Genomic DNA, 14,271 nt, shown 5'->3' with positions numbered 1-14,271 from the left:
TCCCTAGACTACCTCATGTTAGTGTCAAGAAAGGAGACAGTAAGATGTTTTCTGGTTCCTCAGCAAATCACTCTGGTGCTGCTCACAGAGGACAGAAACCTACCAAAAGTACCAAAACCTACCAAAAGTACCAAAAATTTCAGAGAACAAAGTGTGGTCAAGTCTTGTGTTAACTTTTTAACTACTAAAACAGTGGGTTTGGATATGGGGTTTTGTCTCATTTTGATTTTCAACCAAAGCCTGTTACAGCTGCAGATGCACAATTTGAAAGTGCTGTCCCTGCAGAAGACTGAAGGACAAGGACAGCAGTAATCAAACCAGATCACCCTCCTGGTGGCAGCAGCCACAGGCAGTGGAAGAGGCAGCTCTGGGAGTGGAGACCTGGTAATGCACCCCAAGGAGCACTAGGAAGGAGGTCCAAGGGTGCCAGGTACCACTGCACCAGGCCACAGGGACAAATCAGCCCAAAGACCCACAGCCTGACTGGTGCCAGGTCAGGTATCTGCAGGACTGTAGATGCTGTAACTGCTAAAAACACACACAGCTGGCTGTTTAAAACACCAGTGCTGGCATTGCCTTGTTGAATTACCTCAAACTGCTGTGGGCACTAAACACAAACCACCAGCCCAATGAAACAAAACACCCCAACCCTGAAGGTTCAGGCCTTGATCAGTGAAGCACCTTTGCACGCATGGCCAATGAAGGACCTGCGCCCAAGGCGCTCCTCTGTCACGAGGGCTGTTCGCATTAAGGTTAATTACACACTTAGAACCAGGGGGTGAAAGCTGTAGTCTTATCATAGACACCTAATTGCCTCAAAAGAAAAAGCACACCTACTGCAGAGTTAATAATTAAAAGCTGTTTGTAGCTGGTGCGCTGGGGAAAGCTCTCCACGCTCTGTTAGCACACAAGTTCACTGTGTTCACAGCCGGGATGCGGAAGCCGAGCTCCCAAGCTTACAGCTCTGCCTCATCCAGCCACACCTGTACCTCCAAATCCATCACCACCCCGGGCTCTGGCTGAATATCCCAATGCTGGGAGCATCTCCTGCCTCCTGCAATAGCTCCCCTGGCAGACAAAGCTGTAAATTGGGTAAAACCCCTTGGCTGGTAACCTTTACATCTGAGCAAGGGCTTTGGTGCTCACACAGCAACTGTCACGGTTCTTGCCTTAGGAGATTGTTTGTAACGAGATTCTTTCAAATGAGATTTATGACATTGTGAAGTGTGAAACTTCTCATCCCCAGCACCTGAGGCTGGGGCTGTTAAATAAAATTTATTAACGACGAGCGGCTGCCCCTACCCTGCCCTCACTCGCCGGGGGTTACACGAAAACAAATCCCCCGAAGGATTCCGGGGCCGGCGGGATTGCGGTCCCTGCTCTGGGGGCAGATACCGGGGCCCGGCAGGGCAGAGCCCAGGACCCGCGCCGAGGGGCGCACCGGTGCCGACACAGACGTGCTCACGCCGGACCGCAGCGCACACGAGGGGCTGCCAGAACCGCTCTCCCGGGGCAGAGCCCGCTTCGCACAGCTGCCGGCCTGGCCCGCTCCTCCACCGCGCCCCGTGCCGGGGGGCAGGCCGCGCCTTGGAAGCCGAGCGCCCCGAGCCCGAGAGAACCGGAATGGTTGGCGCGAAGCAGGCGGCCCGGGCCGGCCGGGGCAGCCCCACGCAGGGGCGCCAGGCTGTGTCGCGGCTGCCGCTGCCGCCTGCCCGGCGCCCCCCGACAGTTGCCGACGAGACGGGCCCAGCAGCGGCGTGTCTGGCTGCACACCCCCCACGTCCCCTTCCTTGGCCAGCGCCGCCGGCCCCCGCCCCGTGCCGGCCCAGCCCCCGGCCCGGACCCGACACACCGGGAATGCCCCGGCACCCCGCCGACGGCAGCAGGGGGCGCCACGCCGGCCGCCGCCATTTCCCTCCGCTCACCTGCGGCCTTCGAGCGCACCCTGCGCTGCCAGCGCGGCGACTGGCCAATCACGACATGTTGACGGCCGGTGCCAGCCAATCGACGGGGAGGGAGGCGGGCGCGGAGGGCCGAGGTGGGTGCAGCGTAGCGGCCCCTGGCGGCAGCGGGGAATGGTGCTGTTTGGCCGGGCGTGCCGTGCGCACGTGGGGCGCGGGCCCAGCGCCGGGCACCGGCAGCGCCGCCGGGTCCCCGTTACCACGGCAACCGCGGCGTCCCTCGCCCCGCTGAGCCCTGGGCGGGAGGCACGACTATGCCGGGCGGCCGTTCCCGGTGTGCCGAAGATGCCGGGCAGTGTGTCCTGGGAAGCGCCCGCCGCCGCTCCCGTCCGGCAGGGTCTGCGGCGACAGAACGCCGCGAGCTCCGTGCCGCGCTGGTGCGACGGTGATGCGAGAACAAGGCGCTCTGGCCCGCCGTCCTGTCCCAGAGTGCGGGGGCCGCAGAGGGAACGCTCGGCATCGAGTCGAGGAGTGAGGCGGAAGGGCCGATGACCGCTGCCCACGCCATGTCAGGCCGCCAAGAATCGGCTACCGGCCCCGCCACCCAGCTCGGGCTGCATCACTCGCCCGCCGCACCCGGGGACCTCACCCCACCGCTCCTGGCCCCAGGTGTGCATGAACTTTGTCCCTGCCGCGCCCTTGCCGCCGCCGCCGGCTGCGCCGTGACCGCCCGCCCCGGGGCGCGGGGCAGGGTCCCAGGTCCTGTGCGGTCCTGACCCGGCCCAGCCCGAGCGCAGCCGCTGCCCCGGCGCTGTCCGGCGCGCGGTGCTGAAGGCGGCGGCGCGGGGCGGCGGGCGGGGCGGGGCGGCCCGCAGGTGGCGGTGCCTCGCGGCCCCCCCGTGCCCGGCCGGCTCCCCGCCCCCCGCGCGCCCTGCCGTTGCCACCGTTCCCATCCCCTCTGCCGTTCCCATTCCCCTCACGTCCGCCGCACTCACTCCGCTGCTCCGCGATGGCTAGCACCTTCGCCCGAGCCCTCTCTTCCCGCCGCTCCGCCGGCCTCCTGGCCATGGTGGGCGCCGGCTCTCTCGCCGCCGGCTTCCTGCTCGCCAGGGACACGGTCAGCGCGGGCGACCGGCAGCGGCGACGCTACCCGCCCAGGTACCGGGAACGGGCGATGGGGGCGCAGGTGCGGGGGGCGGGGGCCGGTCTCTGCGGCAACTGCACCGAGGTGGGCGTGGGGCTGCCCCCGACCTCCGGCCGGTCAGGGTGTTCCGGGGCTGCGGAACGGCCGGGATCGGCGGGACGAACACTGCTCGTCCTCGGGCGGGGATGACCGGGACGCTCAGGAACCGAGCCCGCGCCGACACCGGGGCTACGGGCGGCGGCGGGGGCTCGGCCGTGCCGGACGGAGTCTCCCCTTTTCGAGTCTCCCCTTTTCGAGCCGCCACCGGAGCCACGGGCGCCGCTGTACCCGTGGCCAAGGCACCGGCGACACCGAGGTGGGGCCTCCGCGCCCCGCCCGGCCTCCCCGGGGGCCCCGCGGCCCCTATTGCCGCGCCGGGGCTAGGCTGGGCCCTCCCCGCCGGCTAGGATGCCCCGGGGCCTCGTCACCGGACCCGCGCTGATCAGGGACCGGTCGAGACGCCTTCCCGGCGGACAGCGTCCCTCCGACGGTGGGCCGGGTGGGGAGCCTCGGGGCTGCCGGCGGCACCGGGTGGGCACAGAACACCGTGACAAGCCGCTGCGCTGCCAGGCCGGAGCAGGAGGGGGACGAGCGTTTGTCAGCGGGGCTGGGGTCTGAGGGGACTTCCGGAGTTTCGGGGAGGACGGGCCGAGGCCGCAGGGTGCGGGCAGCACCCCCGAGACAGACGGTGCAGTGGGGACACTCCCCAGGCTCGGCCCGGCCGTCGCGAGAGCCAGGGGACACTTGCCAACGTCCTGGTGGGAACAGGACGGTGCGAAAGCTTCATTTTATTCTCCTGGCAAAACACCCAGCGCTCGGTTTGTTAAAGCCGGTGTCGGAGCGGGGACAGAGGCTCCGGGGCAGCCCTGAGCTGGCCGCAGCTTCTGGCCCAGCCCCATCTGGCTGTACCGGGCTCGACGGTTGCCTGCCCTCGGGACAGGGTCTGTGCTGTGGAATAGGAGAGGCTTCCTGGCAGGACCAGGGAGAGCTGGGGGAGGGGGGGTGTCTGGGGTGCTGAGCAGGCAGGACCCGGCCTGCAGCCAAATTTGGGGAACCAATATGAGCCCTGGGGTGTGCCATTGAGACCCTGGGCAGTGGGCATGGAACCAAATGGGGCCAGGCAGGCACATGCACAGACATGGCCTGACTTAGGGGTGCTTCTGGGGTAATGCTGGTTCTGCAAGAGCCGCTGGCCTTGTTTACACAACCCGCACCTGATCCTTTAAGCCAGATAAATGCCATGGCAGAGCCGTGCTAAGGTTCAAGCTCCAGCCCAGGAGGTTTCATGTCACTCCCCTTTGAACCACTCTTTGCCAGGGATCTGGCTGGGTCCCAGCAGGGCCAGGCACCCCACACTGCCTGGCCCTGTGGAGTATGGAGGCCCAAGGCACAAGATGGGGGACTGGATGCAGGAGCTGCCTGTGTCCCGTAAGAACTGGGCAGGACAGGGACAGGGCCAAGAGAGGGATGTGATTGCCACCAGTCGGTCCTGGCACCATCTGCTTGGTCTGGCACAGCTCATGGGCAGGTCAGGGAAGCAAGGAGCTGTTTTTCCTTCCCATCCTGGTGCTGGCAGAGACTGCACACAGCGAAAGAATGGAGTAGGGAAAGGAGGCAGCACGTTCCTGCTCCAAGCACATGCGGCTGCTGTGGTCCCTGCACCAAACAGCGTGGGTGAGAGCGGTGCGGGGCTGCATTGCAGGCTGAGAGCAGAGAGCTAACTGCCAGAGCTGGTGCCAGCAGCTCAGACCTGCTGAAACTAGGGGACAGTGATGGAGCAAGTTCAAAGAGTGATGGAGGCTGGATCTTACTGTTTGTTCACCTCCCCAGAGAGCTCTAATTTCAAGCTTTCTGAATAACTGCAGAGCCACAGACCGGATCTTCCCTGTGAGGGGAAAAACGCTGAGCTATGAGAGCTGCTGACTGGCCTGAGAAGGGCAGGCAGTCTGCCACCTCCTACTCCTGCACTGCTGGGAGAGCTAGCCTGTCCCTGCTAAATCAGGACACGCAAGTGTCCCCTTGCACACACAGAATACGGGCTGTTTCCTCCTGGCAAGGGGCAGGGACCCAGGTGACTGTGTTTTAAAGGCCAGCTGGGGAAGGCTGGGGAACTGCAGCAGGGCAGAAGGCTGGGGCGGGAAATGGGGCTGGGGGAGCAGCCACATACCATCTGTGGGAAGGACGGGGCTGTGGGGGGTCTGGAGGAGGAAACAAAACCCAGGTAGAGAATGTGGCTGAGAAGCTCTAAAATAAGCTTCCAGGGCCGGGGGTCTGTTTGGCTGGGAGTGGTTTTGTGCCAGTGCTGGCACGCTTGCAACCAGCCCAGACAGAGCCCCAGGAGTGAGTGGCATCGTCCCACTCTGCGCAGGGGGAGTCTTCAAATGACGGAGCCTTTGGCAGCACTCCACGCTGCCGCACAGCAAACAGCCACGCTGGGGGAGCACAGGCACCACGCCCCTCCCATAAGGACGTAGGTTTGGATATCCTCGTTTCCAGGCGGGTCCCACACATTCGGAGGGTCACGCTGGGGCTCCCCGCCAAAGCGTCTCCCCGCGAAGCCCAAGCGCCCTCCTCCCTTGTGTCAGCAAGCCGCATGCTCCCCTGCCTGCAGTGGTGCCAGCCCCCGACCACCTACCACCGCTGCCACGCAGGGTGCCACGCACACACCTGCACAGACGGTGCCGCCAGGAAGAGCACTGGAGGCTGCGGGATTAGCCGTGAAGAGCCAGGGAGAGGTGAAGGGGGCTGCCGCTCCCGGAGAGGTGCCCAGACAGCAGACAGGCTAATAATAGGCACTGAGCACCTGGCAGGTCTCGTTCCGGGTAAGGTGGACACATGGGCAGAGCAGGCAGGTGCTGCAGGCGGCTGCACTCTGGGGTCAGGCAGGGCATGGGACAGCGTAGGTGTGAGCAAAGCACCCAAGTCATGCTCCAGGCAGATGTTCAATTTGTGAAGACACTTCCAGCCTTTGCTACCGGTGGGGAACCTACCTGATCACTCAGTGCCCTGACCTCAGCCAAGAAAAAAAAGTGGTGCTGAAAGGGTCAGAATGTTAAATCCTGCTTTGAGGACCAAACCCAAGGGGCCACGGCAGCCTGAATCAGGCCAAGGGCAGTGTCACCTTTATACTTGTGGCACACACCTGGGCACCCAGGGAAGTGTGGCAGGAATGTGGTGCCTATTGTGAAAGCCTTCCCATGCCAGCCCCAGGATGCAGTTCAGGGTGCAGGGACAGGCAGTCTGCCCTGCAGCTCTGTGGGCACTGCCTGTGAGCACAGCACTGGGCGTTCAGCACATCCATCCCTGCACTGCCCTCCTGATCCTGGCACAATCTGGCTTAGTTTGGGTGTGCTAGGAATGCTGAGGAGAGTTTCCCCAGATCTACTGGTTGAGATCCAGGGCTGTCCTGGGGAGGGTGCCTTCAGACCAGGAGCTAAATCAGCACTGCAGCAGGCACAGACCTTGTGGGCAGGGTTAGAGTCCCAGGGTTCTGGACTCCTTAACACTTCAATGAAGGTATGGATGTCCCATAGCAGACAGCATGTTTAAACCTACAGCAACCTTCTACTTCCTGGAATAAAGCTTGCTTCCCTCAGCCATCTTTGCTAGCTTTCTGGACAAGTCCTCTGCCACCAGGGTGGAAAGTACAGCAGGCTGTGATCCTGATATACTAGGAACCACCAGCCATGCTAGGGGCATACAAGGAACTTGTCCAAGTGTCCCATTCTGCTCTGTAAATGCTTTTCACATAAGGTCTGTCTCCCGGGGTCAGTAGCCAGTGTGGGAGGCTGGGGCAGGCTCAACAAGTCAGCATCTCAGCACAGCACAGATATGTGTGTGGGCTGGGGCAGCAGCCTCAGCGCCTGCTGCCTGAGACCAGTTCCTGCCTGGAGCACGTGTCTCCAGGTCCACACTGGATCTGCCAGTGCTTCCTGAAGCAGAGCAGACAATGAGAGCCCTACCTCCCTTCCACAGCACAGGAAGCCACCAGCAGTAGCCAAGCAGTAGGCGAAGGGCCAACGCAGATTCCTTGGCCTGCAGACACAGGGCGGAGGTGGCAGCAGCTCTGCATTGCAGCACAGGCCAGGCACCCTCTGTGGGACACAGCCCAGAAGCAGGACCTGGGCACCAGCAGGGTGCCAGGACTTGCTTGCTGCTGCTTCCACCAACCTGTCCTGCACTAGCCCCAGCACCTCTTCTCCCACATGAAGCTCCCCTCCAAAGCCATGCCATTGTGAAGGCAGTACAGACAAGGTGTTCCCAGGGCTGTGGGACTCCCTCAGCCACCAGCCAGGTCTTTTGGGCTGACAAGGGTCGGTCCTGTCCCACTGAGGGAAGCAGAGGCACCACCTTTCAGCAGGAGGGATTTGGCCAAGGCAGTGCAGCTGGGGTCTTGCCCTGCCAATCCCCCCTTCAGCACAGAACAAGCACAAAGCCTGGCTAAAGTGGGAATGAGGTCAGTGGCTGGCCTCCCGCTAAGCTGATTAGGGAAAAGCATCCCCCTAATACAATAAACTGCGCCAGAGTGCTGTGGTTCCCACCAGCTGCAGATCAGGGTCAGCCGGTCTCCTGCCCTGCGGCATCAGGAGCGGGGGGACAGGGGTCAGGGTGCCCAGCAGGGCCCAGAGGCCAGACACGCCAGAGCCCTTGTGCCCTGCATTCCCCCTCGCTCCACAGGCAGACCCCAGTGTGGGGTAGGAGGGGTGGTGGGAGTAGTCACTCTCTGTTTGGGCTGTGTTGGGGCCAGCCCCTAGGAGAAGAAAGGGAGTGAGTCCCCTCCTCCACAGCCCAGTTGCCCTGGTAGTTCAGTGCACAGGCTTCTGCCAACTGCCTGTGCCCCTGTGCAGGGCTGGGGCTGACGTGGCCACAGTCACTTACCCAGAAAGCTCTCCCAACGCTGGGGCCCTGGTACGTGCTTGATAAAGAGCCGCACCCTCTGCACCCGTCCATATTTGCCCATGGACTTTTGCCCCGGTGAAAATGTCTGTTCCTTGGCTCAGGTTTCTCTCTGCCCTTGCCGTGTGATCCCCATAGCTGCCTTTCCCACTCCTGGCTGGCCTTGGCTGATGTATACAAGCAAAGGAGTCTGACTTCCCTCCCCAGAGCTCCCCTCACCACACCTGCCCTGAGGGTCTCTGTGGGGCAAGGATGTGAGTGCCAGGGTTCCTGATCCCAAAGCACTCCTTGGTCTCTCCTCCCACAGTGCTGAGTATCCCGACCTGCGGAAGCACAACAATTGCATGGCCAGCAACCTGACACCGGCCCTCTATGCCAAGCTCTGTGACAAAGCAACCCCAAATGGCTGGACCCTGGACCAGTGCATCCAGACAGGTGTCGACAACCCTGGCCACCCTTTCATCAAGACAGTGGGCATAGTGGCTGGTGATGAAGAGACCTATGAGGTGAGACCTCTGAGCAGCTGGAGCACTGCTGTGCTCCAGGGTGCCTGCAGCAGCCGGTCTGGTATCTACAGTACCTCCAGCAGGCTGGAATGTTACTGCCCACCTCCTTCTGCCCAGCCTGGGCAGCTGGAGAGGCCCCTTGGCCAGCTTCAGCATAGACCCATGGGATCAGTAAGATTGGAAAAGAGCTTTAAGCTCATGGACTCCAACTGTTAGCCCTGCATTGCCAGATCACCACTGAAATACATCCCTCAGCACCACAACTCCACAGCTTTCAAACTATGGATAGGGACTCTTAACAATGCCTTGGGCAGCCTGGGCCAGGCCATGACAACTGTGAAGGGAAAATGTTTTACATGTCCAACCTAAACCTCCCCTGGGGCAACTTGAGGCCATTTCCTCTTGTCCTGTCCCTTATTGCTTGGGAGAAGAGACTGAACCTCACCTGGCTCCAACTTCCTTTCAGGGACTTGTAGAAAGCCAGAAGGTCTCCCCTCAGCCTCTTTTTCTCCAGACTAAATAAGCCTATGTCCCTCAGCCACTCCTCACAAGACTTTCTAGACCCTTTCACCTGCTTTGTTGCTCTTCTCTAGACCTGCTCCAGTACCTTAGTGTCCTTGAAGTGAGGGGCTCAAAACTGAACCCAGTATATGACACAGGACTCCTTCAGAGCAGCTGTTCTAGAGCCCTGCAGCTGCTCTAGGGTCCTGCAAGCCCTTCCTCCTCTCCCCCGAGTCCCTCTTTCCTGTGCCGAATTGGCCCCAGGGATTGCTGTTGCATTGCAGCACCTCCAGCCACCCTTTGCAGCCCCACTACTGAGACATCCCTCATGCTGGCAGCAGGATTATGCCAAGCATGTCAGTGGCTTCGTGGGGCACTGGGTCTGCAGTGGTGCACATTGTCCTGCTTCCTTCCAGGTGTTTGCCGACCTGTTCGACCCTGTGATTCAGGAGCGGCACAACGGGTACAACCCCCGCACCATGAAGCACGTCACAGACCTGGATGCCTCCAAGGTGTGAAGCTGGGCAGCAGTGCTGGGCACCGGGACCCTTCCCAGGCCTGGGTTGACAGTGCTCTGCCAGCACCGGTGCCACCCCGTAACCAGCTCCTGTCTGTTGCAGATAAAATTTGGCCACTTTGATGAGCGCTATGTGCTCTCGTCCCGCGTCCGCACCGGGCGCAGCATCCGCGGGCTGAGCCTGCCGCCTGCCTGCACCCGCGCTGAGCGGCGGGAGGTGGAAAAGGTGACGGTGGATGCACTGAATGGCCTCACAGGGGACCTGGCAGGACGCTACTACCGCCTCAGCGAGATGACAGAGAAGGAGCAGCAGCAGCTCATTGATGTGAGTCAGCACAGCTGCCGGCCAGCCAACCTGGGTGCCCACAGAGCAGGGCCCCTTCCCTGGCACTGCCCCTCTGGGAAGCTGTGTCCTCTTTTCCCAGTCCTGCTGCCCTGTGGGACCAGGACCCGCTTCTCCATAGAGACTGCCCCGGGTTGCAGAGGGTGCTCAGGGTGCTGCTCAGCCCTCCCAAGCCATGGGGGGATAGAGCTTGCTGAACACAGCCCCATCCATTCATGGCTCCTCTGGCTCTCACCCCACATCCCTGCCCGTGCCCAGGGGAAGGTGGGCTTGTGGCATGCAACTGGTGCCCCACCAGCTCCTGGTGCAGGGTAGGCTGTGCCCCAGCAGCCTCCTGCCTCCCTGACCAGGAGAGCAGGACCCATGCCCACAAGTGGGTACAGCACATGAGCTTGCCCTGCCTGGGACAGCCACAGTGCATCGCCTGCATGGCAGGCTGGGACCATGGGACAGGGTGCCCTGGCACCAGCCATGCAGCCCTGGCAAGCCCACAGACTCTGCCTCTCTCCAGGATCACTTCCTCTTTGACAAGCCGGTGTCCCCACTGCTGACGGCAGCAGGAATGGCCCGGGACTGGCCCGACGCCCGAGGGATCTGGTGAGGATCTGCCCCAATATGGGGCAGGGGCTACTGCTGCTTCATCTGTCTGCCCCAGCCCTGCCACCTGCATGCCCCATGCTCATCACACCACAGACCCCAGCACCCCTGGGCACTGCTCACCTTAGGCTCCAAGGCCTGATTCTGGGTGCCTGCAGCCAGCAGATCTATGCACAGCCCACAGCATTCTTCAAAGCAGTGGAGCTTCAGAGCCATCCCCTGCTATGGATCCTGCCTGCTCTCACCACCCTGCAGCACCTTGCACTGCAGGCCACCAACACCCTGTCCGTCGCCTTCTGCTCCCCAAGCAATCCCAGCACTCCTCTGTCTCACTCTACCTGCCCCCAAACTTATCCACCATTGCACCTCACTGCTCCCTCCCAGCATCCCTGGACACCACACAACATCCCACCAGCATCCCATGCAGCTGGAGCATAACAGCTGGCACACGTGCTCCGTCACACTGGCACGGCTCAACCAGCCCCAGCCACCCTCTGAACCCAGCACCCCAATGCACACCCCATGCCTCATAGCCCCCTCCCACTCCTGCATGCTGCAGGAGCCCTGCTCCTGTCTGCAGTCCAGACACGGTTGCCACCACACTGGCACCACGATGCTCCTTCCCAGCAGTGCTTGCCTGCACCCATGGCACTGGTGCCAGCATCCACTGCCTTTAACAGTGCATGTGGAGAACCCTGGCCTGTCTCCAGAACATCTCCTGGCTGCCTGCCTTGCTGCTAGGCTGTGCTCTGGCATTGTGCTCCCAACCATGGGCACAGGCGGAGCAGCAGGACTTCAGGGCAGCACTGGCACTATGGTAACAGGGACAGAAGGGACATGGCTAGGGCTGGCATGGGTGTCTGGGTGGGCACGAGGTCTCTGCTGTCCACCAGCATAGATGAAGACTGCCCTGTCCCTAGGCACAACAATGAGAAGACCTTCCTGATCTGGATCAATGAGGAAGACCACACACGGGTCATCTCCATGGAGAAGGGTGGCAACATGAAGCGTGTCTTTGAGCGGTTCTGCCGGGGCCTGAAGGAGGTGAGTGCCCAGCAGCCCTGCTGTGACAGCCCTGTGGATGCACAAGCAGGGCCACTGCGGGGTTGGTCCTCTGCTTTCAACCATGTCTGGGCAGTGCTGAGTGGTGGTGAGCAGGGCTGCCATGCCCAGGGCTGGGCACTCCATGCCCAGGGGCTGAATGGCTGCTGATGCCTCTGCTGCAGGTGGAGCGGCTGATCCAGGAGCGAGGCTGGGAGTTCATGTGGAACGAGCGGCTGGGCTACATCCTGACCTGCCCCTCCAACCTGGGCACGGGGCTGCGAGCAGGCGTCCACATCAAGCTGCCACTGCTCAGCAAGGTATCACCATGGCTGGTTTGTGGGGAGCCAGGTCAGGGGCATGGGGACTCCCAGTTGCAAGGGCACAGGGAATCCAGCTGGGAGTCCAGGGCTCCACTTTGTCTAGGTTGCCCGTGAGAAGCACATAGTCCAGCCCTCACCTGTGTCCACACCTGGAGAGCCTTATGTCATCCTGGGTCTGCTGGGGATAGGGCTCCCTGCAGGGATCATGAGCCCACTGACAGGGCCCTGAGGGTGGTGGAAGTGCTCCAAGCCCCAGCTCCTTTGCTGATGATCCCACTGAGCACTGACACCTTCTCTGGACACCAGGACAGCCGCTTCCCTAAGATCCTGGAGAACCTCCGGCTACAGAAGCGTGGAACGGGTGGTGTGGACACTGCAGCTACTGGCAATGTCTTCGACATCTCCAACCTGGACCGTCTGGGCAAATCAGAGGTAGGCATCAGGCAGAGCTGCTTTTGGGGAGGGAGGTTCCGGAGCACATGTACATGACAGGCCTACAGCACCCAAACCACTCTGGGGCTGTGTGCTGGCACAGGCACTGGGTGCCAGGTTGGCAGTGCCTCTCTGACCTCGCTGGAATGGCTCCCAAGGACAGCCCCAAGTCATGATGTGTGTGCTCGTGGTGCAGGTGGAGCTGGTGCAGCTGGTGATAGATGGTGTGAACTACCTGATTGACTGCGAGCGGCGGCTGGAGAAGGGGCAGGACATCCGCGTCCCCTCTGCAGTGCCACAGTTCCGGCACTGAGCTGGACCAAGGTAGCCCCAGCGCTGCAGGACTCAGCTGCCCCATAGCTTACGTGATCTCTGTGCCCAGCATGTCGCTGCATCCCGTTACCCGCAACGCGCCAGGCCAGACCCCATAAACGTGCGCTGCTTTAGCCCTGGTTCTGTCTCCTCCTTACCCCAGCAGCCTGTACCCCTGCAGAGGCACCCACCAGGCTTTCCTGCCCCTGCCCTGAGCAGTGATCCCCAGGATTGCCCTGAGTCACTGCTGCCCTAAAGAAGGAGCCAGGGGGGCTGTTGGGGCTGCCTTGGTCAGAGGGGCTGCAAGGGGAGCTGGGGCTGGGAGGCATCTTGCTGCAGGGTGCCAGCAGTGGCTGGGACAACCAAGGCCAGGCAGGGAGCAGAGCTCACTCTTTGTGCTCATCACCAGTTTATTGCTCACAGAAATTAGTGGGGCAGGCAGGGGAGAGCCAAGGTAAATCCAGACATGTGGCCTCACTCTGCCTCTGCATGAGGAGGCAGCACTGTCAGAGCTGAGGTGCCAGCCCCAGGGGCATGTCATGGAGGCGTTCCTCCCAGCATCAGGGAGCCTGTGCTGAGTCTGTGGGTGCAGAGCTGAGACAAGGGGTGACCAGGCAGGGGAGCCATGGGCAGAAGGCACACTGGGTATTGAGTGGGGACAGAAGCCACTCTGCTGCACCCACTCTGGCCATCCTAGGCATCCTCTGCTTCCCACTGGGCACTGTCCTGGTGCTGGGCACTGCCAAGCCACCAGTACTGGAGAGGGTGACAGTGATGGCTTGAGTGCTGGAGAAGGTGTGCAGCTGAGTTGGGCCAAATACTAAAGAGAAGGCAGCTGGCCATGGCCGGCCCCTGTGGTCGCTCCCAGCTCTATCAGGACATATCCCACCTCCATGCTTCAGTATGACAGGAACTCACTGCAAACTTGGGCACTGGGACAGCAGCAATGGCCTGCAAGGTGAGTACCCAGGCTCTGCTCGAGGACCAGTACAGAGAGGATGATGTTGGAGAGCCCAGCTGGGGTACAGAGACCAGGCTCAGGATGCTCTCCCTGGGCATAGGCAGCACTGACTGCAGGGTATGGTCCCGTCCCAACCCTCACTTGCTAGCATCCTGAATTGGGTGAAGATCTCGAGTCCCCAGACAATGGCCAGGCCAAACACTGCACTGGAGGTCAGGCAGGGAGCCAGCACTTCTGCTTGTTCTTCTGTGCAGTGCAGGTTCAGCAAGCCCAGGAATGGGGCATTGTCAGGCAGCCAAGCACTGGGCACAGCACTGCTGTCTGCACCAAAGCTGTGAGTCATGCCCCTCTCTCCTTTTGGTCCCCATCCAGGGGCTTGGCTCATGCTTCCAATGGACATGCACCCACCCAAGCTCCCAAATGTCCAAGCCCTGTGGCTCAGCCACCAGCAGCCTACAGAGCAGGCGCCCCAATGCCACCAGTTTGGGCAATCCCAGGTCCCAGGCATTCACCTCATGCTGCTGCAGGAAGATGGAGATCACATCCTATTTCTAGAGGGAAACCTGTCACGGAAGCCAGCCACTGCACACTGTCTCGTCCCCTAGAATCTCACCTGCTCAGGTGTCCAACCATCCCACATCCCCCAGCACAGAGGTGGGGCCTGGGTTGAGGCACAGAGCACCCGCAGCTCCAGCTCGCCCAGGAGCAAGGACTGGGCTGGCTCCAGCACCGGGGTCATCATGAGCTGCCAGCTGCCC

At 61.7% G+C, this 14,271-nt stretch overlaps 1 protein-coding gene across 1 annotated transcript; it reads left to right on the top strand.

Moving 5' to 3' along the window:
* Positions 1-2,822: 2,822 nt before the first annotated feature.
* On the top strand, positions 2,823-12,686 carry CKMT1A (creatine kinase, mitochondrial 1A). Its single transcript, XM_068143656.1, has 9 exons — positions 2,823-3,059; positions 8,288-8,486; positions 9,404-9,499; positions 9,608-9,829; positions 10,359-10,444; positions 11,365-11,488; positions 11,671-11,805; positions 12,115-12,240; positions 12,437-12,686. The coding sequence occupies exons 1-9, from the start codon at positions 2,911-2,913 to the stop codon at positions 12,551-12,553; spliced, it is 1,254 nt and encodes a 417-aa protein (XP_067999757.1). The 5' UTR covers positions 2,823-2,910; the 3' UTR covers positions 12,554-12,686.
* Positions 12,687-14,271: the final 1,585 nt, after the last annotated feature.

Source organism: Melanerpes formicivorus, unplaced genomic scaffold, assembly GCF_026170545.1.
Source record: "Melanerpes formicivorus ecotype bairdi unplaced genomic scaffold, bMelFor1.0.p_v2 SCAF_10, whole genome shotgun sequence".
Classification (NCBI taxonomy): domain Eukaryota; kingdom Metazoa; phylum Chordata; class Aves; order Piciformes; family Picidae; genus Melanerpes; species Melanerpes formicivorus.
The sequence above is the reverse complement of the archived record's forward strand: the minus strand, read 5'-3'. Positions and strand labels throughout refer to the sequence as shown.